Source organism: Syngnathus scovelli, chromosome 18 (assembly GCF_024217435.2).
Source record: "Syngnathus scovelli strain Florida chromosome 18, RoL_Ssco_1.2, whole genome shotgun sequence".
Lineage (NCBI taxonomy): Eukaryota > Metazoa > Chordata > Actinopteri > Syngnathiformes > Syngnathidae > Syngnathus > Syngnathus scovelli.
In genome coordinates this window covers 3,460,215-3,485,670 of record NC_090864.1, presented here as the reverse complement: position 1 = coordinate 3,485,670, position 25,456 = coordinate 3,460,215, and the positions used below count along the sequence as shown (strand labels likewise).

The window sequence follows — 25,456 nt, the reverse complement described above, 5'->3', positions numbered from 1 at the left end:
GGTTTGGCTGTCAGCTACTGCTGTGTGGGTTTGTGTTTGCCCAGCCTGCCCGTCTGTGGACGTCCAACAAAGCTCATACCACTCCTCTAACCATTCGCCTCGTTGACCACAAACAAACACTTGCTATTCAGTAAGATTTTTTTTTTTATTCTTCTTCTGCTGTTCCTTGACACGTGATCGTGTTTTATTGCATTGATTCTCTTTTTAGCTGCTCAACTTGAACCACAGATTACTCTACCCTCAGAAATTCACTTTTAACTCATGCAATTTCTTCAGGTGTTCCCCAAGGCTCTATCCTCTGCCCCCAATTTGTTCATTATTTTTCCTTTCTGCCTTATTTCCATAAATGCAACATCCAATTCCACTGCAATTCCAGCTTGCTAGATGTGGCTGACTAGTGTTATGATATTACCGTGACATCATCACCATATCATTTTTCACTTTTATCTGGAGCAGAGTTTCAAAAGCCTTTTCATCTTCGTACTTTAGTTCCTTCTCTACATTTGAAAATCCCCTGTTTGTTACCATAGCATCAGCATATTGTGATTGTCTATGATTAATAGTTTAGAATACTAGCCTGTCTTTTGCCAACTTGGTCTCCAAGTTGTATGTTGAGGTCAAGTTTTGCCCTTGACCTTCTACTTTATGGTACGTCCATTGTCCCACCCATTCAACTCCATCCTGTGTTTGGGTGGTTGAGTGCAAGCTATGTTAACCAAATACACACACACGCAGATTCCTGGCACACAAACTCAACACGAATATATTCGATAAAATTCATCCAAAGTAAAAGTAAGTTTCACAGTGTTATGCATCAGATGATTATTAAGGATATAAACGTAAAAGTATTCTAGATCTAGATTTATGACTGATGATGACCTGAAGGCATGAGAGGTCACCGACATAAAACCTGAAAATCGGTTTGAGACTAATTTAAAACACACAGTAATTCAGGTTCTTCTGCGGTTTCTGTCTGTTTGCTCACTCCTCCCCTCCTGTGTGCCCATGATTAGTTTGATTATTCCCACCTGCCTCTTGTTACCTGTCGTGTATATAAGTCCTGTCTGCCCCTCACGCCCCGTCGGGTCATTGTTGTTGTCTTGATGTGTTTTTGGGTCCTGTTTTCTTAATATCTTCACGTCCTTTGTTTCGCGTCCCTGTCGGTTTGTTGTTTTGTTAAGTCATGACAGTTTGCCGAGTCTACTAGTTTGTTTTGCTGAATAAACTCTGGGCCAAGCTGCATTTGGTCGCCCTGCTCTATCCGTTCCATGACACTTTCCAACTTTCTTTGACAAAGATTGATGATTGATGATTGCACTGAAATACAATGATCAAGTCGATTTTAAAACCATCCAACTCATGTACAAGATAAAAAATAATCAATTACCAAACAGTATCCAGAGGTTGTTTGAGTGGAGGGAAAGTACCTATTATTTAAGAGGAGCACTTGTGTTTAAAAGAGATTTGGTGAGAACAAAGTTGCATTGTATACCAGCTAAAGGTGTGGAATTATGGAACACCAGCAGCGACGAACTAAAGAATTGTAGTACTTTACCTCAGTTTAAAAAAATGTATAAAGGCAAAATACTGATGGGATACCGTAACATGCTGTGAGGTGTTTAAACTGCTTTTGTATTTATCTAAAGGAGGTGTATGTATGTATAAGTGTGTGTATGTATAATATATATATATGTATGTATGTATGTATGTGTGTGTACATGTATATATATGTGTGTAGTATGTATGTATGTATGTATGTATGTATGTATATATATATGTATGTATATGTACGTGTATATATGTATATGTGTATGTATGTATATATGTATATATATGTATATCTTTAACATATCTAAAAATGGACAAATCTTGACGGAATCAAGCAAACATGTGGTTACAAGGGGTAGAGCTAGATAAGCCTAGGCTTCCTTCTACTCCCTTTTGAACAAATAAGATTTTATGATAAAGTGAAAATTTATAACGCAATGTCTTTTTTTTCTTTTCTATTGTACTATGGAGTTATTATTTTCAGTATTTTTTACTTTCTTTTCTTGTATTTCTTTAAATGTTCGAAATAAACAAACAAACAAAAAAATTTAAGAGCTGTGTTTCTTGCAAGAAACTAAGAGCAGGCAGGTTTTAAGACAAACTGTACCCACACCTGCTACAGCTCCCCTTGCACATTGAAATAAGCTTCTATTTTCTGTTTATTTACTCAACATTGGTATTTACTCAAGCAGTTGTCTCATTCTTTACCCAAAGATTTACCCCAGGCCAAGCTTTGCTTGAGGCTGTTTTTTATGTACAGTATTCCATTATTTATGACATTAACCTTCACAAACCTACTCAGGTTTTTATTTCCTATGTATTGCAGAAAAAATTCTGTAAGTCGTCATCTGTGATGTATTTATTTTAAAATGATATTGTCCATGCGCAAATTATTTAGGTCGTCAACATTTTTTTTATTCTAAAACTTCTACGTCAAAGCTAGATGACAAAACACTGCTCCCTTGTGGATTCACATATACATGCATATCATTTGTTGCTCTTGCAAAGGCAGCATGTGCGTCTCAATTTCTTCCTCCAGTGATATTTTCGCTGATTCTGATTGACAGTAAGAGAGAAAATAATAATAAGTGATTTTATTTTTTAATCCAAGTTGTGCTGGGATTAAATTTACAACATGGTTAAAATTCATTTAGAGTACAACTTGTTAACGGAACAGTTTTAAATATTTTTTCACAGATAAATACGATTTGACTTTGAACTATGCAAGATTTGTGACATCCCTTAAATTCAGCTCCAGCTTCCCCAACTGGGCAGAGTCAACCTCCTCCTCATGTAAAGAAAGGCCAGGTATGTGGCGCCGCCCAAAAGGCCGATCAACAGTGTGGTGCCGGCAATAACCGGCGCGTTCTTGCGGGCCACGCGAAAGGCCACCGGAAGCACGGCCGAGATCAGGATGTTGTTGACGTGGCCCAGGACTCTCCTGAAGGCCGGCCGCTCCAGCACCCGCTCGTAGTAGGCCTCCAAATTGGCGCGACTGCCGTTGCCCCAGTAGCGGCGGGACAGGCCCAGAAACCTTAGGCGGTGCAGGGTGACGGCCAGCGAGACGTCGGCCATGCTGAAGAACTGGCCGCACAGCCACGACGGTTGACTGTTTTCCTCTGCGAACCAAAATTCACCTTTACAATAACTCCCTTGAAGGTTGTATCCCACTCATGTTCTACCTGGTGTTTCTTCCTGCCTCCTCTGCAACTCTGTCTCAACTTGATCCATCACGTTCTCCAGTTCATCCAGAAGCTTCTTCAGGTACTTCATGTTGTCGTGGTCAAACAACTTGGACTGCACACACCAAGTCAGTCATATTGAAAAGATCTGATGACTTTTTCGACTCACCTTCAAGCGCCTCTGTTTCGCTATGTAAGCATCTTTCAGCTCCGGGTTCTCCTCTGCCAGTTTCTTCAGCTCGGACTCTGTGTTTAGGATTTGCGCTGTAAAAAAAAAAAAAAAAAAAAAAGTAGTACCAACTTTGTATTGAATCCTTTTTAAAAGCATATCAGGCATCTTACTTCGGATGCTTGTTGCAGCATAAGCCGGTATGTGGGAGTCGACGGTGATCTCAGGGTGGAGGAGGCAGCCGTGCGTGTAGGCGTCCATCTGGAGCGAGTCCAGCAGCTCTCTGTAGTGCTGCACTCTGTGGTAGTATGTGCTTCCCTCTTCTGGCATCAGCCTGGGAGTGACCTCTGCAGGTGAAAAGTTGAAAATGCTATTTAAAGCCACTCGAGGATTTATTTGATGTTCTTCATATCCGGCCTAAGGTCCATGTTCAAGTACACGCTTTAAAATTAATTTAATTGAGTGGCAGTAAGGGGAAGGAGTGTGCTAGTACATGACAGATAACATAAGCAAAGCAGTATGTTGGATTGTTCCATGCTTACCAGATTTTTTTTCCTTCACTTAAGTCTTCAGGATAATGCTATCATGTGTGGGTACATGCCAAAAGGAAATGGTTGAGAAATTAACAAATGTAACTCAAACTGAAAGGGGACATATTATGGATTTTTTAAAAAATATTAATATTGTTTTGTTGCTTTCAGCGAGGTAAACTTTACTATAATAAATTGATCAATTGAGGTATTTTGCAAAGATGCATAATATGTCTCCTCTAACAAACATGAAATCAACAGAAATGATGAAAAAGGGAAAAAGTGCAACCCTGCAGTTAATTTTATGAATCTGCCTGTGATCTTACCATCAGTAAAATTGTGCTCAAGGTAGTCCATGATTTGTGTGGGGTCGCAGATGATGTTGTCCCCGTGAACCAGAACGGGCACCTCGCCAGTCGGATTGAGACGCATGAACCAAGGCTCATTGTGCTCGCTGAGTGGTAAGCTAACGTCATACTCTTCACAACGCAAACCTTTCTCTGCGATGGCCAGACGCAACTGGGGGGGGGGTTAGGGTTAGGGGGGGGGGGGGTGTACATTTTCATCTCTTTAAGACATCTAATGAAATCTGCAGTGCCCAAACTTTCTCGCACACAAATCTGTTATGGACTCGAACAGGGCTTTGAAAAAAAATGAAAAGCCTATTTTGAGAAATGAACGCGTCGTTCAAAGACATGGAGAAAAAATAAAGTAATCAGAAAACTTCCTTACGGTCGTACACATACCTGAAAGAAAGTACAATAACAAAGTACTGTGTATTGTTACTCACACCGCTCAAAACTGTAAATATTGTCGTTTACAATTATTAATATTTTTTCCCTATTAATAACACAAAAAGGCAATAATGCTACCAACAACGATGCTGCAACGTTACGATCAAACACATTCAGTAGCAAAACACGAGTGCAAGCGCGGTGACAGTGAGTAAAACCCCACAGAGGCGTGTACCCCAATCGGGATCTGTCCGCGGGCGCCTGGTCCTGAAAAGGGACGGCTTACCTTCTGTGAATTGAATGACTGCGTCCAGTGGTAAAGGGTTAACTTGTTTGCTTTGGCGACAGCGTCGCCTGAATTTCTCTCCACAAGAGCCGCGTTGTCATCTTGGCGTCGCGAGCTGTTTTCATCCTCCATTTTTACGCTTTGAGGGGCACGGGGGACGAGTGAGGAGAAGCAGGCGACAATGCGCAGCTTGACTCAAGACACCTTCTGCTGACAGGGAGTGTTACTACAACAATCTGAAGGGTTTTTACGGCAACAATTATTTTAATTTTATTTGAGTGGTTACATAATATAAATACATGCTAGAATACTAAACTGACATTCAGTGATTATACGGCTAAATTTAATTTGTACTTGTGCAGTACAGAAAAACTTGTATGATAAGTTGGGTTTTAGTGCCTATTCGAGTCAATATATAACATGAGTAGTATATGGGCAGCACAATTGAAAAAACGTTAGTCACATGCAAATCAATCTACTGGTACCCTGAATTGTCCCGCTAGTGAGGACAAAGCGTGCTGAACTGTACTTGTTGTAGAGCGCAAGTACCTACGATGCAATTAATACATGTGACAGCAGATGTCGCTGTTAACAACCTACATTCAGGTGACGTACTGGAAGCTGCAATGAATTTGTATTTTTAAAGAACTCGTTCACATTTATTTAAAAAAATTTTTTTAGCTGTATGTATAATACCATCACCCATCATATATAGCCATCACATTTGAACGCAGTCAGTTGAATTTAGTTTTTAAGGAAATTAATTGGAAAAGCAAATTCCAAGAACTGTGCACTTGGCCTGGATATGGTTTTGATATATTATTGTATAACATTTAAGTCAATCTTAGTGGAGGAGGGAGTGATGCATCCGTGATGAGCCTGAGAGGAGGAGTGGGCGGGATCTTGGCGGTGACGTGGCGTGTGATTGGCCGGGTGACTCTCTCCAGCAGGGGTATCTCTCTCTCCTCCCTCGCTCCCTCGGTGGCCAGTGGGCGTGAGGGGGGAGACCAGCCACACTCAACGAACAAGCCGGTGCGCGGATCCGGTAAATGACGCCCACCTTCCATACCTTTACACTTCCGATGCCTATTTAAAACAAAAATCTCTCTCTCTAAATATATGTATGATGAGCGCACGCAAGAGGGAGGCTCATCCCGTCGTCATCCTCATCCTCATCCATCTCATCTTCACCACTACTCTCTCTACCATTTTCTCCTCCACCAGTCAACCTCTCCCATTGGTCCTGGACGCCCCTGCCTCGGTCGTGCCGTTTCCCCCCCAGCTTTGCATCTGAATGACGGGCGGAAGGTTCGACTTCGACGACGGCGGCACTTACTGCGGGGGTTGGGAGGATGGCAAAGCCCACGGACACGGCATCTGCACCGGACCCAAGGGCCAGGGCGAGTACGCGGGCTCTTGGTCGCACGGCTTCGAGATAGTCGGCGTGTACACCTGGCCCAGTGGGAACACCTACAAGGGCTACTGGTCGCAAGGCAAGAGGCATGGGCTCGGCGTGGAGAATAAAGGCAAGTGGATCTACCGCGGGGAGTGGAGTCACGGCTTCAAGGGGCGCTACGGCGTCCGGCAGAGCCACAACACGCCTGCGAGATACGACGGCACCTGGAGCAACGGGCTCCAAGATGGATATGGCATTGAAACCTACGGCGATGGCGGTGAGGCAACATGTTGCGTGAACGAGCACCAATGTGGAGATGATTGTGCATTGCACTTCAACGCACCAATTGACAGCGCACCAATTGACAGCTTGAAGCGTGTGTGTGTGTGTGTGTGTGTGTGTGTGTGTGTGTGTGTGTGTGTGTGTGTGTGTGTGTGTGTGTGTGTGTGTGTGTGTGCGTGCGTGCGTGCGTGCGTGCGTGCGTGCGTGCGTGTGTGCGTGCGTGCGTGCGTGTGTGCGTGTGTGCGTGTGTGTGTGTGTGTGTGTGTGTGTGCGTGTGTGTGTGTGTGTGTTCGGGGGAGGGGGTACTGAAAGGGTTTGGAAACATTCTGCAGTTGGGAATATTGTTCAGGGCCTGATTCCGTTTTTATTAAGTCCCCCGTAGATTTTACTATCTGGAAAAAAAATATGATGCAATACATCCATCAATCCGGTTTAGTGCTTGGGTTGAGCTCATTCGGGTCATGAGTGGGCAGGAGCCAATCCTAGCCTACTTTAGGCAAGACATTTTGGACAATTAAACATGTTAAAATGTCCAGCATGGTAGTTTATTATTAACACCCTCCTCCGTGAGAGTGGTCAACAATCGTTTGCTACCTTAAATTATTTTTTTTAACTGAGGAAGGGCAAACTTTTCCAGCGTTTTTTTGACTGATCCAGAATTTGCCCTTGTGAGCACCTACATCACAATGGGAAGCCATATGTTGCAGAATGATAGCACCCTTGAGACAGTGATAGTTCTGTGAGGGGCGGAGCTTAGGGAAGTCAGCTGATCCAAGAGGATCTAGAGAACATCTGGCCGTCTGACCCTGCAGCATCCTGATCGCTTGATCTGCCGGGTCACCCAAATGAACCTCAGCGCAGCGTCAGCCTCTTAATCTCACATAAATTCCAGTCCCGACCAGTAGATCGTTTTCTCCTCTGAAAGGGAACATTATGGATTATTGCGTTGTATTTGTCAGCGAGTTCTAGATCGGCAAGCTTTTCTATTATTATTAGGGATCGGATTTTCGATATCACGCTGGGGAGGAGCCACTAGTCGCCCATTGGGCTGAGCAACACCAAACGGGCATAATGAAACATCCCCCTCATTGTGACTCATAGCTTCTCCGTGTGGTCGGAGATGCAAACTGTGCCGACTGTCAGTGGGGGAGTTACGGCCGCCTGAAAATAAGTGCGGAGCTCAGTCATTCACATCTCCAAGTGATCCTCACTATCTTCATCAAACATCTTTGTTTGAGGAAGAAAATATTACAGTTAATCAATATAGGTATGACTAATAATGTGACCGCCACCACTTACCCAACAGGAAGAGATTCGGGATTTCAAAAATGAAACATTTGTACAAATGAAGGCCTCCCTTCAAAAATTCATAATAATAGGAGCTGGTGTCATGTTAGATGCAGTTTGATTATGCAAGTGTATGGCTCCTTACAGAATCTTCTCCTCAGGTACCTATCAAGGCCAGTGGATGGGTGGCATGCGCCACGGCTATGGCGTGCGCCAAAGCGTTCCTTATGGGATGGCGACTGTCATCCGCTCGCCTTTACGTACCTCCATGGCTTCCCTGCGCTCAGAGCAAAGCAACGGCACCGTGCTTCAGGACCTCTCCTCCCCAGCCGACACCCCCACGAGCAATCGCGGCGGCTTCGTGCTCAACTTCCACTCGGACAGTGAGGTAGTGACGGGCAAGAAGAAGGGCCTCTTCCGCCGGGGTTCCCTCTTCGGGAGCCTCCGGCAGTTGCGCAAGTCCGACTCGCGGACCTCCATCTCCAGCAAGCGCAGCACGGCACGCAGCGACGCCACCATGAGCCGCATCAGCTCCAGCGACGCCAACTCCACCATTTCCATCGGCGACAGCGAGCTGCCAGACGAGGACCTGCTCTTGGAGGACCACGTAGACGCCACCACCACCGAGACCTACATGGGCGAATGGAAGAACGACAAGCGCAATGGATTTGGCGTTTCCGAGAGATCCAACGGGATGAAGTACGAGGGCGAGTGGCTAAACAACAAACGCCACGGCTACGGCTGCACGGTTTTCCCAGATGGAACCAAAGAAGAAGGGAAGTACAAAAACAACGTGCTGGTGCGTGGAATACGGAAGCAGCTGATTCCTCTCAAGAACCCCAAAACCAAAGAGAAGGTGGATCGGGCGGTGGAGGGGGCCCAGAGGGCGGCAGCCATCGCCAGGAGTAAAGTGGAAATAGCAGCTTCCAGGTAGAGTATTATTCTTTTTCTCGTCCGTGTGTGTTATGTTGGCCCTTTTGTGTAGCCACACTGTTCATCCCTTTCTATTCTCTACCCATATCTTTCATTCCCAGTGTGCGTACGGTCCAGTCGTATCCACAATTGTGCCAATGGCATCTCGTGTGCATCCCACCCTCAGTGTTGCTCCGATGTGGCATATGTGCTTTAACAGGTGGATGAGATATGATCTTTTCATTTAAAATAAAATAAAAAAAGGCTGCTTCACCCCCACTGGGACACGGCTCGATGTACACAAATAGCATTACATTGACATCCGTTTCCGGCACCGCATTGCGCTGTTAACTCAATCAGTGCAACCTGAATCGTCTTTCATTGGACAGATTTTGATTAGCCTGTAAAAAAACAAGCAAAGACACGTATTGAAAACCGTTTCGAATCATCACCCCTAATATTTACTTTGATATACTGAAAACCGGAAAGGCTCATTTATTTATTTATTTACTTATTTATGTATTTATTTAATTTTATTTTTATTATCCAAAAGTAATCAATTCACACTCATATACAGTTAAGAATTTGAAAAAATATAACTCCAAAATTGCTTACTGTTCCATTATTTGAGTCTTTTCAAGATATAGAGCAAATAACGGTGTTTAAAAACAAAATCCTCAAGTAGCCGCCTCAATCATTCTTTGCGAGTGTAATTCCACTTTGGCGAGTTCAGGGAGACATTATTCTACAGATTTCAGGGATATAGTAAGATGCGGGTTACATAACTCAGATTTCACATGCTTAATATTCCCAAACCTTCCACCAGCGAGGACTTTTGGGATGATGTCTCGAGTACGACCATCAGAAACAGACGCACGACTTGATGCATGGCGCCAACATGGCAACAGTAGCAAGGCTTGGATCTGATGCTAAGTGTTTATGGCGGCTAGCAAGCGAGTTCCCTTTGTAGTTGAGCGATTGAGCCAATTACCGAGCATGTGCGGTGGCGGCTGCAAAGCCCAATACAAGCTTTTGTTGTTGTTTTGTTTTACGACCTTGTTGTTTTAGTTACCGTCGTTCGAGAAGGAGCTTGCAGGCCTGAGGAGGAAAATTAAAAAAAGACAGCTGGTGACAGACTGCGATGCTGTAAGCAGGTTATGTAAGACTCATTATACACAGCATGGCAAACGATGCACTCGTATTGATCTGGTTTTGGTCATGTGACCCTGTGAGCGTCACAGTAACTTTGTGGATGGGGGGGTTCTCTTCTCAGAAAAATGTTACAGGTGTGAGGCCAAGCTCTTCTTGTCAAGTATATCCAAGGAGATGAGAAAAAATATATATAAAAGATAAAAAATAAATAAATAAATAAAAAGGCTGCTCAGGTTACATGTGGTCCATCACTCTCTCCTTTCTGAAACAGGATGTGCATCCATTTGATTGCACGGCAGCTTGGTAAAAGGTTAACCAGCATCTCGGTTCTCCGGCGCACGGGCGATATTTATATAAGGTTTATTTTCAACACCAAGCGCTCGAGCAAAGGTTAGATTGCGCGATAGAAATTTTACTACCAAGGAGGTTGTGAATGTGAGTCTACACATTTGTTTTTTTTTAAATAGGTTACATAAATTAGCACAACTGTATGACACAAAAAACATATTTTATGCTTTATGTGTAGCATTAATTTATTGTGATTGCACACCAACAGGAATGATTTTTAAATGGCAATTAAATAAAAAAAATGCAAAAACTAACTTAAAAATAAAACAAAATATTAAAATATTGAAAACTGTTTAATTCCAGCCATAAACAGTGAGTGCAGAAGAATCTTTTTATTAAACAATTAATGAAATATGTTTGTACAACAGGTAAATAAAAGAAAATTTAAATGTTATTTTACAAGTAAAAAGCTTTGCTGTGTACTGGAACGCGTCAACAATGGGGGATGACAAATAACCGTTTTAACGTACTGTGTCAAGTCTGTTTCCAATCTTACACATGCACACACACACACACACGCACACACACACACACACACACACACACACACACACACACACACACACACACACACACACACACACACGCACACACACACACGCACACACACACACACACACACACGCACACACACACGCACACACACACAACCTTGCAGCGTGTGTCAGCACAGTGTGTACTGACTAAATAAGGCAAAGGCATCAGTTGACTTATCAGCAGCAGCCAGGAATATACACACCACTGATATAGCAGGCCACCCTATCTCTCTCTCCCTCTCTCTCTCTCTCTCTCTCTCTCGCTCTCGCTCTCGCTCTCGCTCTCTCTCTCTCTCTTTCTCTCTCTCTCGGTCATCTCTCCCAAATGTGATGTACACTAAGTATGTACAAATACTTCGGAGCTGGAATATGAAACAATGAAGCTCTCCTTTGTCGCCGCCTCTATACTTAACCGTGCAAACTAAGGAGTTACTTTCTGATTCCGTTCAAGCAGCGCTAACTTCCTCAGCTTCAAATAAGAATGATGCCGTCATGGAGTGCATTTTCTTCCCTAAATTTGTTTGGTTAAAATGTGATTGTCAAGACTTTTGTATTTCTTCATCTAATTAAGTAATGAATGTATTCACTGTACATATTGTATTGAATGAACTCAAAGTTTGTTTCAATTTCAAACTGAAATAAAATTGTTAAAATGGGCTTTCCCGCATTTCATAACATAATTTAACCTAATTTAGCCCGACCCCCCAAAAAGTCATTTAAAATCAAATTTGTCATAAACAATGCAATAAAATTGACAATGGTTTCTCCCCTCCCTTTTTTTTGTAGCCCTATCTAAAAGATGTGGCCAAGCTGTTCAATATTTTCTGTCAAAGCTTGAGTCCAGGAAGATTGTTCGGCTGGGTGGAAAGTGACAGTGATTGGATTGGCTTTCACCAACATGTCATTACACTGAGTGACTGTAGCTGCTGAATGGTCATCAGATAGTTCTGAGGGAATACTCAACCAGCCTCACAGGGGGATAATTAAAGGGGTTCAAGAGGGTTATAAAGCGTTGTATAATATTCCATTGAAATTCCCCACATGGCTCTTTCCTCTAAATTTTTCACCAGCTTTGATTGACGGCTTCCCTCCTTTCTGTTTTTTTTTTCCACTGAGGATAAAACGGGAAGTTATGTTTTGTTATCAGTCTACTGGTTGACATGACATTTAGCTTGAGGAAATTCAAGAAATGATATTTCTCAATTCTTTTCTCAGCCTCAAGCATCTGTGACCTTGATTGTTTTGCTTTTTTGCACCTCGCTCGAATGTTTCTGCAAGCTCCGGATTTCAACACGGCCTGCCGATTACGATTGGCCGGCTCGTACGCCATGGCCCCAGATGTTGTTGGATTGGATTATGGAATTATCACTCCTCTTGCTCTTTCACAGTATTGCTTTTTCACATGGCTTCATGCGGCCCCTTTTGTGATCACACACACGCAGCTTGCGCTCAAGTCCGTGTGTGCGTGCGTGTGCACGCACTGACCATGATTAAAATGTTCTTTAAAGTGAAGCCGTTGCCTGGCAATGTGACCTTTACTCCTCCGAGCAATATATCTTAACAAGGTGCACTCAGTAGAGTGGTACTTGTTCAAATATCGAAAATCAACACTTGTGGTAGTGCACAAGCGTAGACATAGAGTAAGGCTGTTGCGTGGGTTTTGTTCATTTGCAAATTCGTTAATACACACCAAATGCCTGGTTGGCCCGCTTGCTCGAGTGGTTGCCATGGATACCCCATCACTGTTGTCATTGTTGTTGGCCAATGGCCATTTGGTGATTTGGTTTGTTGTAAGTAACCTGGAGGAGGAATCCAGTTTGAAGTGTTGATCTCAGGTTACTTAAAGTTAAAAATATTCAAATAAATTCAGTGACGCTAGACCCCCCCCCCCCCCCACCACCACCACCACCACCATTTGTGTGGTGTCATTAGCAGCATCAGCTGTGCTCATTTTTCACCAACCGCGTTGACACAAAAAGCAATGAGAATCTGCACAGCTACCCCCCCTCACGAAAATCATCTCAGCCGGGAGATGCGGTGTCGCCTTCTCAACAACCCCCGCCGGGATCAGGTGCTTGTTTGCGAGCCTGCAACATGTGCCCATGCGCCACGCAAATACACGCGTCTCACACTTGACAGACGTCTTTACTCAGTGCACATCAACAATCATAAATCTGCCATACAATACAGTACAACTTTATTTATATAGTGCCTTTCACAAACCAGCCAATAATAAATTTCAAACACAAATTAATACATATTTTGAATATTAAAATACAGGACATGACCAGTCAGCAGAAGGGCGATATGTGGCAAAGAAAATGAGATGGGAGTGGGAGGGTGTACAACTGTGTCAGCATGTGTGTGAGAAGGAGCATCTTCACATAGACCACAGTCCAGCCGATGAGTGATGGACTGAAGCTTAATGACATGCACACTCATTGGGGCCACTTAAATATTTATGGAGGAATGCTCTGAGCAAGGACTGAAATGTAAGCGTGGAGTAAATTTAGAAATGCTCAGTGGGAGCGGGTGGGAGAGGGTGGACCGGGCATGTGTGTGGAATCCTGCCCATTAATTTGAGCTGCTTTATGTCTACTGAATTCAAAATATATTTAAAAAAAAATATTTCTTTAGTTTTTAATCTGGGCTTGATGTTTTTCAGTGTTTCTATAGATACCTGTTTAAAATAATACAGTTAGTAAACCAACTACCTATAATAATACAATATAAAATATAAATAATACATAATATACAAAATGTTTGTTATTTTTTAATTACTTTTGAATTCCAAATGTTTAAAAAAAATCAATACGACATATAGAGTAGACTTCTTAATTTTCCATGGTGTTGCTATGCAACCAAATGGATGAACGTGTTTTTTTTTTCGTTTTTTTTTCTTTTTCTTTTTTTTCAAACGCATCCATAATGGGCTACTAAGCATTGCCAGGGATGCAACGTCACTATGTCTCCTCTCCCAAGCGTTCATGTTTTCTCACCTTCCGATTCACTCTGCTCCACTGTGACTCCCATCTCTCTCTGCCCGTCACCTCCCACCCACAGACATCCCGTCTGCGCCGCTTCCGGGACTTGCTAAGCGCTCTTACCTAAAGGGAACTGTTACAATCCTTTATGGCTCTATCACAGCACATTGCCGCCTGCTCTTATACAGGCTCACATTTCACAAATAGACACACTGCACACTCAGACAGCGCTAAATTCTTTGTGAATGTATTTTTATGTTTTTAATCACAGCTGGTCAGCGGCAAGCTTCTGTCTGCAAATACGGCCTCAGTGTGTCCTTTGTGTGTGGGTCACACAGCGACTTATTTCTGGGGAGGAAACCGAGCCGTTGGCATATGGCTCCTCATGCATTTTAATCAAGCGCTGCTCGCTAACAGGACATCCCTCAGTCTGAAATAGAGTCACCCGTCCGTCCATTAAGGTCACTCTGACCGAAAGATAGAAAGAAGGAGGGAGCTGTGTGTGGAAATTAAATGGCATATCTGTGTTGTTGTTTATAGTTATAATAAATTGTTGGTGAATTATTCGGCCATGCATACGTCTTTGGACAGTTTTGCGTTTGTGTTTTCTTTTAGCATATAAGATAGCAGGCACAGGCACTAAACTTGAATCGATCCCAAGAGATAATAGTCTTCCGCTATTTGGGCAGTTTTGAGCTTGGCGATAATGCCGTAGACACAAGCCAGGTTGATGTGATGGTTTTAGCCTCAGGATTTGCAAACTCGCTTTTACTCTTGGCATTAGGATACTGTACTATTCTTTTTTTTCCCCTCCTTGCATCAATGCCCACTGTGGGACATTTAGGAATTTGTCACATGCGTGGTACACGTTGCCGTACGCTGGATTACATTTGGAGCATCCATTCAATTTGGAAAAAAATTACCATATTTTCCGGACTATAAGGTGCACCGGACTATAAGGCGCACCTTCGATAAATGGCCCATTTTAAAACTTTGTCCATATATAAGGCGCACCGGACTATAAGGCGCTCCATTAATGCATTAATTTTCTGAGACAGTCCTGTATAGGGGCCGATCATTCGCACTGACATTCCACGAACCATTACCATTGTGAATGGACTTGTAAATGTGTAACTATATCCTTTACTATATCCTTTGCAGATAGGTTGATATTGCAAATGAGAATCTGTTGTCAATTGCACTACCAGAAAAGTTAAAGATTAAAATAATAACAAATTAACAATTTTATGAAAGTTGAATGAATTTTTTATTAGATATATTAAGTTTGTTTTATTGTTGTTATTGTTGTATGAATAAGAAGGGTGATATTGGTGTTTGTGACTGCAGTAAACAGGCCAGGTTGCATCATGTCAGATTTTTAATCCAAATCAAATCATTCTCCATTTTATCTTTTTTATTTCAACTTCAGACACAACAAATTACTTTATAATCACAAAATAATGATCCATAATCTTTTTTATTTATGATTCATAGTCTTCAGCGGGCCACTTATGATTGATTTTATGACACAATGCTTCGGGCCAGTTTAAATTTAGATGCGGGCTGCATTTGGCCCGCGGGCTGGAATTTGGTCCATATATAAGGTGCACTGGACTATAAGGCACACTATTGGCTTTTTAGAAAATTTGAGGTTTTTAGGTGCGCCTTATAGTCCGGAAAATACGGTACTTGAAAAAAAATGATACTTTTTAAATAACCTGTATTAATGACAATGTTGTGTTTCCTTCTAGGACAGCCCATGCCAGGACTAAGAGCGAGGCGGCCGACCACGCCGCCATCTCTGCAGTACAAGATGCCGAAATCTCCAGGGCGGTTGCTCGGGAGCTCGCACCAAACTTCTACCAACCAGGTAACGGTTGAAAAAATACTATGTACGCTTCAAAATATCTTTTTTCTTCATTCGGGGAGCACATAAGTGTCAACTTGTGTGTTCTGACACTGAACTGGCAAACAGGAAGCAATGAATGTACCACAATGTAGGGTTGTGTTCCCGCCAAAGACAAAGCTGAATTCTGCATGGAGGGGGTGGGGCTTATCTGTGCTCTAAAAGGCTCCTTCTCAACATCTAGGGGACAACTAGCTTTAAGTTTGGATGTGAAATGTTAAATATTTCTTTCTATACATCTGCTTACTCAATGACCCTTTGTATTATCGTTTTATCCATTTATGTTTGATATCGCTCATTAAACTAATAACATGATGTTGTTTACCAGAAGTGACCATTGAGTCTATATTGAGTCACTGTGCGTATGCCCGGCTGTAAGAAAACAAAGCCATTCATTACACAGCGCCTTCCTTCATAGCTGTGTGTTGTCTGATGTGTACCAGCGAGGCGTGTCTCCCTCTCTCTCACTGCGAGGTATATATAGACCCATGAGCTTGCATGACCTTGGGCCTTTGCCAGAAGGCACCACAAAATAGTGAGTGACCAACGCATTAACTATGGTACTCATCTGAGCATGTGTCCCCCGCTAAGCCGCAGAGATGCTCCGCTCTGGCCGCAAAAACACCACCCAGCCATTTGTTGTGTTGTGGAAACTGTCACCGACGTATCTACAAACCGGATACGGTTGAAGTTGGGAAATTGTGTAAAATGTAAATAAAACCAAAATACAATGATTTGAAAATCCTTCTCAACCCATATTCAATTGAATCCACTACAAAGACAACATATTTAATGTTCAAACTGATAAACTTAATTGTTTTTTGCCAAATAATGATTAACTTAGAATTTCATGGCTGCAACACGTCCAGTAGAAGTTGGGAAAGGTGGCAAAAAATACTGAGAAAGCTGAGAAAAGCTCATCAAACATGTACAGTAGAAGTTGGGAAAGGTGGCAAAAAATACTGAGAAAGCTGAGAAAAGCTCATCAAACACGTATTTGGAACATCCCACATGTGATCAGGCTAATTGGGAACAGGTGGGTACCATGATTGGTTATAGAAGGAGCCTCCCCAAACATGCTCAGTCATTCACAAGCAAGGATGGGGCAAGGTTCTCCACTTAGTCCACAACTGCGTGAGAAAATAGTTGAACACTTTAAGAGCAACATTTCTCAAAGCAAAATTGCAAGGAACTCAGGGATTTCAACATCTACGGTCTATAATATTATCAAAAGGTTCAGACAATCTGGTGAAATCACTGCACGTAAGCGCCACGGCCGGAAACCAAGACTGAATGACAGTGACGTTCGATCCCTCAGACGGCACTGCATTAAAAACCGACATGAGTGTGTAAAGGATATTACCAAATGGGCTCAGGAAAACTTCAGAAAACCACTGTCAGTAAATACAGTTCATGACAACATCAGTAAGTGCGGGTTAAAACTCTACCATGCAAAGCAAAAGCCGTTTATGAACAACATCCAGAAACGCCGCCGGGTTCTCTGGGCCCGAGCTCATGTAAAATGGACTGATGCACAATGGAAAAGTGTTTTGTGGTCTGATGAGTCCACTTTTCAAATTGTTTTTGGAAACACTGGACGTTGTGTCCTCCGGACCAAAGAGGAAGCGGACCATCCAGATTGTTATCAACGCAAAGTTCAAAAGCCACCATCTGTGATGGTATGGGGGTGCATTAGTTCCCATAGCATGGGTGACTTACATTTCTGTGAAGGCAACATAAATGCTGAAAAGTACATACAGATTTTGGAGCAACATATGCTGCCATCCAAGTGACGTCTTTTTCATGGACGCCGCTGCCTATTTCAGCAAGATAATGCCAAGCCACATTCTGCACGTGTTACAACAGCGTGGCTTCGAAGTAAAAGAGTCCAGGTTCTCCCTTGGCCCGCTTGCAGTCCAGAACTGTCTCCCATTGAAAATGTGTGGCGCATTATGAAGCGTAAAATACGACAGGGAAGACCCCGGACTGTTGAACAACTGAAGCGGTTCATCAAGCAAGAATGGGAAAGAATTCCACATGAGAAGCTAAGAGAATTAGTCACCTCTCTTCCAAAACATTTATTGAGTGATATTAAAAGGAAAGGTGTTGTAACGAAGTGGTAAACATGCCCTTTTCCAACTTCTACTGCATGTGTTGCAGCCATGAAATTCTAAGTTAATTATTATTTGAAAAATTAAATAAAGTTTATGAGTTTGAGCATTAAATATGTTGTCTTTGTAAGGTATTCAATTGAATATATGTTGAAAAGGATCTTCAAATCATTGTATTTTGTTTTTATTTACATTTTACACAATTTCCCAACTTCAACCGAACCGGGTTTGTACAAGTCTATGTAGAAGGTGTCCTTGTCTTCGAACTCATTCAGAGTTCAGATGATGTCTATAGCCGTCATTGGCAGTGAATGAGTTAATGAGTTTGCTGTTGGTTCATTTTGTCCTTTGACTGCTTGTTTGAGTGCAAACACACTCCCCTATTTGTTCTGCTTATATGAAAACCACTTCAAAGCGAAGGAAGGCGCCCGCTGGGCAAGCAGATAAAAGCCGGCGAATGTTGACTGCTCTTTCTTCAGCCGTGGTGTCATTGTCAGTTCATTTTAACTCAGGACAAGTTTTTGTGATAGCATTAAAGAGAATCAGTCTTTTCATGTTTTATGGCGTTAGCTTGCAGTGGAAATGTCCCTCAGCTTTTTCATGCTCAATCCTCCTGGGTAGCAACCAGGGCTCTAAACCCCTCGTTGTTTGTAATTGACATTTCAGACTCATAGCAGATTATCGCCCACATTGGCAGTGTTGACTTCAAAAGGGAAAATAGGGTCACAGGGAACAGAACCCTGACCTTTATGATTGGTTCACACACAGCACCTGGGTGGGGAGCGGTGAGGATGGGCGTGAGTGCTCATGGTGACGTTAATTGGGCTATATTTGTTGCCAACGTGTGTTTGCCGCCGTCTGATGGAGACATAGCTGGCATCCTTGTGTGCTCAAGCACACGCAGCCCCTCCCAGCCTCCTCCCCTTGATGTAGCTGACGCGGCGCAGCTGTCCCTTCCTTCAGCTGGTCGGGGTGGGGGGGGTTCGGGTCGGGGTGGGGGGGTGGGGGGTTTCGGGTCTCGCTCCACCTTGTTTGACCCAAGCATAAAGGCTGAAAGCTGATATAAGCAATCTATTGCCCCAAACAATAGTTTCTTATGCACCTGTTTATTATTTTATTTTATTTTATTATTATTTATTTGACAGCGGATATATTAGTCAGGCAAAGTCGCATTGTCCATGTCCTGTAGTCACTTTAATGCCAACTAATTGAAGCAAATGGACATCAACACAGTAGAGGAAGTGCAATTTTTCATACATGGTCGGTGGACATTTACTTTCACTTTCTGAGTTTATTCAAGGATACATTGAAAGAAAAAAGCACGGTCTTTATGTGAAGGAAAGCACCACGCTGAAAAAAAAGCCACGTCCTTAATATTAAGACACTTTTATTTCAATGTAACAATGCTCAGCCACCGTTTGTGACTCACAGTTGAGGCAGGAGGAGTTAGATAAGAGGCCGCTGTTCTCTCAGTGTGAGATCTTGGACACCAGATAACTTTTTTTTTTTTTTTAAATAGAACTGGCATCTGTTCAAGGTTTGGTTATCGCCCAAGCTATCAGTGAACTGTTCTGATTTGATGTTTTTTGCTGTGTTCCATTTAGCTTGCCAATGTGTGTGTGGGCAAAAACTGCTGACAATGAATGATGACCATTTTTTTTTAGATGATTATTGAGATGATCTGAATCACCTTTGTGCAGGGCCGGACTACGTAAAACAGCAGTTTAAAGAGCCCGTGGAGATTAAGGAGGTCCCCATTGTGAAGAAAGACGACTCACCGAGGGATTCCCCCCATTTTTACCGCAAGGGTACCACCCCTCCTCATTCGCCATTGAATAGTCCCGTGGGCTCGCTTCCCCACTCGCCTCACTCCAGCAAGAAGAAAGGCCATCTAGCCCACAGCTACAAAAGCAGCAAAGAGGAGCATCCTTCCCACAAAATAAGCAAGGAGGAGAAGCACGCTCATAAAAGCAACAAAGACGAACGTTCTAGCAGGAAGCCTAACAAAGAGGAGAGGGCGTCCGTCCCCGATGGTCCCAAAGTCGCTCCCGCGCTCATCGAGGCGCCCCCTAAACCCACAAAACTTCAACAGCGGAGCCCTCCGCCCGACGCCACCGCCAATCCTCCTTCAGTTCCCGTCAATGGCCAGCTCCACACAGAGTACCACAGTTACTACGTCAAGCCCCCGGTAAGGGGCCCTCCACCCCCGGATCCAGAGGAGGACCCTGAGGAAGAGCCGAGCGCTCAGGCCCTGGCACGCCTGCCACCGCAACCCAGGTCTCTTAGTACCCCGACCCCAAAACCGGCCTCCGTACGGGACTGCAAGGGCGACCCCAAACTCAGGAAACAAGATTCCCTAAAGCCAAAGAGCCTCGCAGACACAAAGAAAGCCAGCACCGAGATTGCGGAAAGCGCAGAGGAAACTGTGAGTACAGAAAAAAAAAAATCTTGTAGCCTTGCACAGTGTAGATTTTCAAATTTTCTTTACACTCTTTTCTATGTGACCCCACTAGTCACATGACCATAACATCCAGTGAATAATCGAATTCTATATTGTTTTTCAGGGTCCTAACTCCATCCTGGTCGCTATGGTGATGCTGTTGAATATCGGCCTTGCAATTATATTTGTCCATTTTCTGACATGATAGTGCTCATTCTTACGTAAGTTTGTTTTGACGCCATATCGCAGCCTCCAAAGATAACGAATAAAAAAGTTTCTGTTTGCAGTGAAAAAGACGGCAAGCTATGCAGTTGCATCGCCCACCTTGAAAAAAGAAAATGGCGCAGATGAGTCGCGGTGCCAGCCGGAGGTGTTTGGTTAACAGCGTAACACCGCAGAGAATCGGGAGGAAGGCGAATTAGCACTCCTTTGGGCTTCTGGAAAATCTGAGGTGAAATGTTGTGTCTAGTGAGTTGTAATAAACCAATCAAACGTAGTGGAAATCATTTCAACCCGCTGCCGGTGCCGAGGCAAGGCAAGCGGAGGCCCCGAGGAGGCGGCGGCCTGACGGACTTTGCTGCCGGGAGAAAGCAGAGCTGCACTTTTAGATGACGGAAGAAAACAGCTGCCTTTCTATTTTGCCATCGCCAGGAGGTGACGATGGCAGCGGGGCGGGAGTGAGGTGTGGAACAGTCGCAGTAGGAGCGTTTTTTTTTTTTTTTTACTCGGGGGGTTGGGGAGTTCCCGCCGCTTTATACAACAGCAAGCTGGTCGGGCCGTGTTGCTCAGATGTCAGTGCTAGCACGGTCACTCGCCAGTCTTAGCGTTTTCAAAGCACTTCATGTTTGTCCAGCTCCATCCAGCACTACTCAGAACCCCCCCGCCCCCCTCCCCTCCCCAAGTTGCATGGTACTGTTTTGGCATTTTCTTTGCATTGTATTGTGTTTACTCTTTGTCTTTCTTGGGATAGTGGAAACCCTTTAATTCATTTTTTTTCAATTCCCACACCGATTGAGTTGTATTTTATTGTAAATGCAAGTGCAATATGTATTTTATTTTTCAAAAGGGTTTGGAGTATATTTTGCCAAAAATTAAACAATATAATTATTCCTAAAGTATAGAGTTGGGGAATCCATATCTTATCTCATTCAAAAGAACATTTGATTCGATCTGGAGTTCCATTTAATAGATCATATTTAATTTAATAATTTTATATATACGTATATATACACTGCTCAAAAAAATTAAAGGAAAAGTTTTTTATCAGGGTATGGCATGAATTCAATTACACTTTTCTGATAAGGTTTTGGTCAGGTACGTGGTAGAGGGGTTTGTTAATCAGTTTCAGCTGCCTTGGTGTTGATGGAATTAACAACAGGCACTCGAGGGGCAACAATGAGATGGTCCGCAAAACAGGACTGGTTTTGCAGGTGGAGGCCATTTCAAGTTCCTCCCTCTTGATCTTTTTTAGCTGTTTTTCCACAAGTGTTGGCTTTAGCAAGAGTCATTATCACGACTGGGAGCATGAGGCGATTTCTTAACCCTCCTGAAGTTGCGCAGATTGTCCAACTCCTCCAGGATGTCACATCCATGTGTGCTGTTGCAAGAAGATTTGATGTGTCTCCCAGTACAATCTCCAGAGCATGGAGGAGATTCCAGGAGACAGGCAGTTACTCTAGGAGAGCTGGACAGGGCCGTAGATGGTCCTCATCACATCAGCAGGACCGATATCTGCTGCTTTGTGCAAGGAGGTTGAGCACTGCCCGAGCCCTACAGAATGACCTCCAGCAGGCTACTGGTGTGAATGTCTCTGCCCAAACAGTCAGAAACAGACTTCACAAGGGTGGCCTCAGGGCACGACGTCCTGTAGTGTGCCCTGTGCTCACTGCTCAGCACCGTGGAGCTCGATTGGCATTTGCCATAGAACACCAGAATTGGCAAGTCCGCCACTGGCGCACTGTGCTTTTCACAGATGAGAGCACCTGTGATAGACATGAAAGGGTCTGGAGAAGCCAAGGAGAGCGCTATGCTGCCTGCAACATCATTCAGCATGACCGGTTCGGTGGTGGGTCAGTGATGGTCTGGGGAGGCATTTCCATGGAGGGATGAACAGACCTCTACAGGCTAGAGAACGGCAGTCTGACTGCCATTAGGTATTGGGATGAAATCCTTGCACCCATGGTCAGACCCTACGCTGGTGCAGTAGGTGCTGGCTTCCTCCTGATCCACGACAATGCCCGGCCTCATGTGGCAAGAGTATGCAGACAGTATCTGGAGGATGAAGGAATTGACACAATTGAATGGCCCTCACGATCACCTGATCTAAATCCGATAGACCACCTCTGGGACATAATGTTTCAGTCCATCAGACGCCGCCAGGTTGCTCCTCAGACTTTACAGGAGCTCACTGATGCCCTTAGACAGATCTGGGAGGACATCCCACAAGACACCCTCCGTCGTCTCATTAGGAGCATGCCGCGACGTTGTCAATCATGCATACAAGCACGTGGGGGCCACACAAGACATTGAAAATAATTTTGAGTTGCAGAAATTGAATTTAGGCAAAATGGACGAGCCTGCTACATCATTTTTTCACTTTGATTTTTGGGGTGTCTATATACTGTGCCCTCTGTAGGCTGAAAACTTTTATTTCCATCAAAAGATGTGGCATTCTTTCGTTCCTGAGACATTAAACTGTCCATATCAGTATAGATATCCCCCAAAAAAATCTCACCATTCAAATCTGATGAGTTTTCAAAGTGTTATTTTAATTTTTTGAGCAGTGTGTATATATATATATATAATTATTATTTATATATTATTATTTATACATTATTAATGTAATTTAGCCTTCAGAAGACTGAAATGGGCCGATATAGGAATAACGTTACCTGCTCCTGATGTCGATTGACAACTAGCAAAGGAAGTTTATTGACGCTGCCTGTCGAGAGTTTCGTTAAGAATTTATTGTTATTTATTGAAATCCAAATCAAATGTTTGAATATGTATTGTAACACATGCCTACACGATACCACTGGGGAGGAGTTAGAATTATTCAGGTGTGCTGAAGAGGAGCGATAGCTTTTAAAGTCTTTAACAGTACTACTGTTTACCTTTTTCAAAGAGAAGGATGTTGAGAGTCACCATCCTTGTCTTAATATTGCGCAGGATACTCGTGACTGTTGTCATCCGCTGAGTCATCATCTTTAAACTCTCCTCACAAGAACTATCGCCTCCGTTGCAGCAAAGGCATGACTTTCTTTGACTTTTTTTTTAATGGTTATTTTATAGTTTACTGTCATGAATAAAGATCAAAAGTTTTTTTTGTGTCTGCTAACACTGGTAATCACTAGACATGGGCGTTCCCTTCATCAAGTTTTGGCAAAATCAACAGTGACTGAATTGATCAATTATTTTGGATTTTCTAAATTAATTTCATATTAGTTAGCATAAAACAACAGAACGTGATATGTATTATGCAATTTTTCACAGTTTCAAATCGTTTCTAGGTGTTTTTATAAAAGGGTTGACATTCTTCCATCACAATACACAAAGGAATACCGAATATCTGTCGCCATGACAACCGGGGCAGAGCTATGTGCTAGCGGCAAAGCAACCAATTACTCTGTTGCTAACTTAGTGACCTTTACAACCTCCTTGTAATTTTTTTGTGGCGTTTTTAGGGACGTCTGAAGTCTCTGCTGCAAGAGATGTTCTTCATATAGTTAGCTTACGCTCATTTGTGCTAACACTGCAGCTCTGCTTACCTTTTTTTTTTTCGGCTTTGACATGATAGTGCTTCCGTGAAGTCTGGTCGTTGCTTGACAATGGTGACTCTAGGTCAGGTAGGTCAGGTGTAAAAATTTTACATTATAATTTTTTTTTTACAAATTTACAAATTTTTCAATTTTACGGAGTAGTCTTGAGGCAGCAAATTATTGTTATTGAATCAAAAGTGGCTCTGTTGCAGCCAGTAAGTAATTACAAAAGTAATGCACCCCATGTCCATGTATTAAGCGCCGCACAAGAATCAAATATTAATCGAATAATATGCCCATTCTGGTCATCATTAAAAAGGGCTTTAATATTGATTAGTTTTCATTGCTTCGAACCTTTAACAAAGTCTTAATTAATCCATACAGTTCATTACATTTGTAAAACTGTGACAGCACAACCATACAAAAACATCTAATGCGATGTATTCTAATTGAAATAATAGAAAAAATAGAAACAGGGTGAGTCAGCCAGCATCTTCTCAAACAGCACCGTTATTTTGTCTTTAGCTCCATGAAGACGAGAGTTTTGTGTGAATTGAACTGTTTTGGGGATCTTTTTTTTTTTTTTTAAATGCAACATTGCATCTTGGAGACATTTCTATATAGACAATCTATAATATTTCTAAGGATTTTTACAGAGCACAATCCAGAATCTGGTATGAATGACGATAGGTATTTTTCTAACGATTTGCACACCTGTATTTTGACAGTGGCTATAACTTGTTTGTAATTGGGAACGTAATGCACATTATTCTAATGTTTGACGGTGAGATAGGGGAAAGAAAATCGACATTTCTAACCGTATGTATCGTTTGAGGACATGAAAGGCAGATAGATGTTTCCTTATGAGTATTTGGGGGGAAATGTTGGAAACTTTTGAGACCTCAAGGCTCATGATTTGTGCAAAGTCTTTGGCGATGACTTTGTGTATAACAATAAAAAATTTGATGCCTTGTTATGTGATTTTCTTGTCTGATAATTTATATATTTAGCATTTTATTAATGCAAAAATAAAATTATATTGATTAAAAAGGAGCATTTAGGGTCACACTGCAAAAAAATCAGTTTTATTAACTTATTATTTATAATATGGTGCGTACCCTCCAAGCAATGAAAGCCCTCCTGTTGACCTTCTCATAATGAGGTCTCAAGGGAAGCTGGAGCTTGTAATCAAAGTGTCTTTGTCAGACTGTCGCATTCACGGAGCGAGAACAGGCAGGTGCCTGTTTTTCACTGAATGATTGAGATGTGTTGTGTTACATCTGCCTCCCTCATTTGCATGTGACTCACTTGTATTCCCACATTTTTCTTTTTCTTGGAGTTCGTCTTTACCTACTGTCAGCATTAGCATAAATTTATTGCATCATACATTTGGGT

The 25,456-nt window shown here is 42.8% G+C and overlaps 2 protein-coding genes across 6 annotated transcripts; one reads left to right on the top strand and one right to left on the bottom strand.

Moving 5' to 3' along the window:
• Nucleotides 1-2,627: 2,627 nt before the first annotated feature.
• gdap1 (ganglioside induced differentiation associated protein 1) lies at nt 2,628-5,130 on the bottom strand. 5 transcript variants are annotated; one of them, XM_049749303.2, is made up of 6 exons: nt 4,950-5,130; nt 4,256-4,448; nt 3,573-3,746; nt 3,400-3,494; nt 3,231-3,345; nt 2,628-3,167 (listed from the first exon to the last, which is right to left on the bottom strand). In XM_049749303.2, exons 1-6 carry the CDS (start codon nt 5,079-5,081, stop codon nt 2,797-2,799), a joined length of 1,080 nt encoding a protein of 359 aa, XP_049605260.1. In that variant the 5' UTR covers nt 5,082-5,130; the 3' UTR covers nt 2,628-2,796. The 5 variants fall into 5 exon arrangements, with proteins under 5 accessions (XP_049605260.1, XP_049605262.1, XP_049605261.1 ...); XM_049749305.1 differs by lacking the exon at nt 4,256-4,448 and adding an exon at nt 3,942-3,979 and having other exon boundaries at nt 4,950-5,096; XM_049749304.2 differs by lacking the exon at nt 4,950-5,130 and adding an exon at nt 3,942-3,979 and having other exon boundaries at nt 4,256-4,366.
• Nucleotides 5,131-5,836: 706 nt separating this feature from the next.
• jph1a (junctophilin 1a) lies at nt 5,837-25,037 on the top strand. The gene is made up of 7 exons (XM_049749284.1): nt 5,837-5,994; nt 6,174-6,622; nt 8,076-8,844; nt 15,598-15,716; nt 19,564-20,288; nt 20,428-20,524; nt 20,591-25,037. The coding sequence occupies exons 2-6, from the start codon at nt 6,244-6,246 to the stop codon at nt 20,506-20,508; spliced, it is 2,073 nt and encodes a 690-aa protein (XP_049605241.1). The 5' UTR covers nt 5,837-5,994; nt 6,174-6,243; the 3' UTR covers nt 20,509-20,524; nt 20,591-25,037.
• Nucleotides 25,038-25,456: the final 419 nt, after the last annotated feature.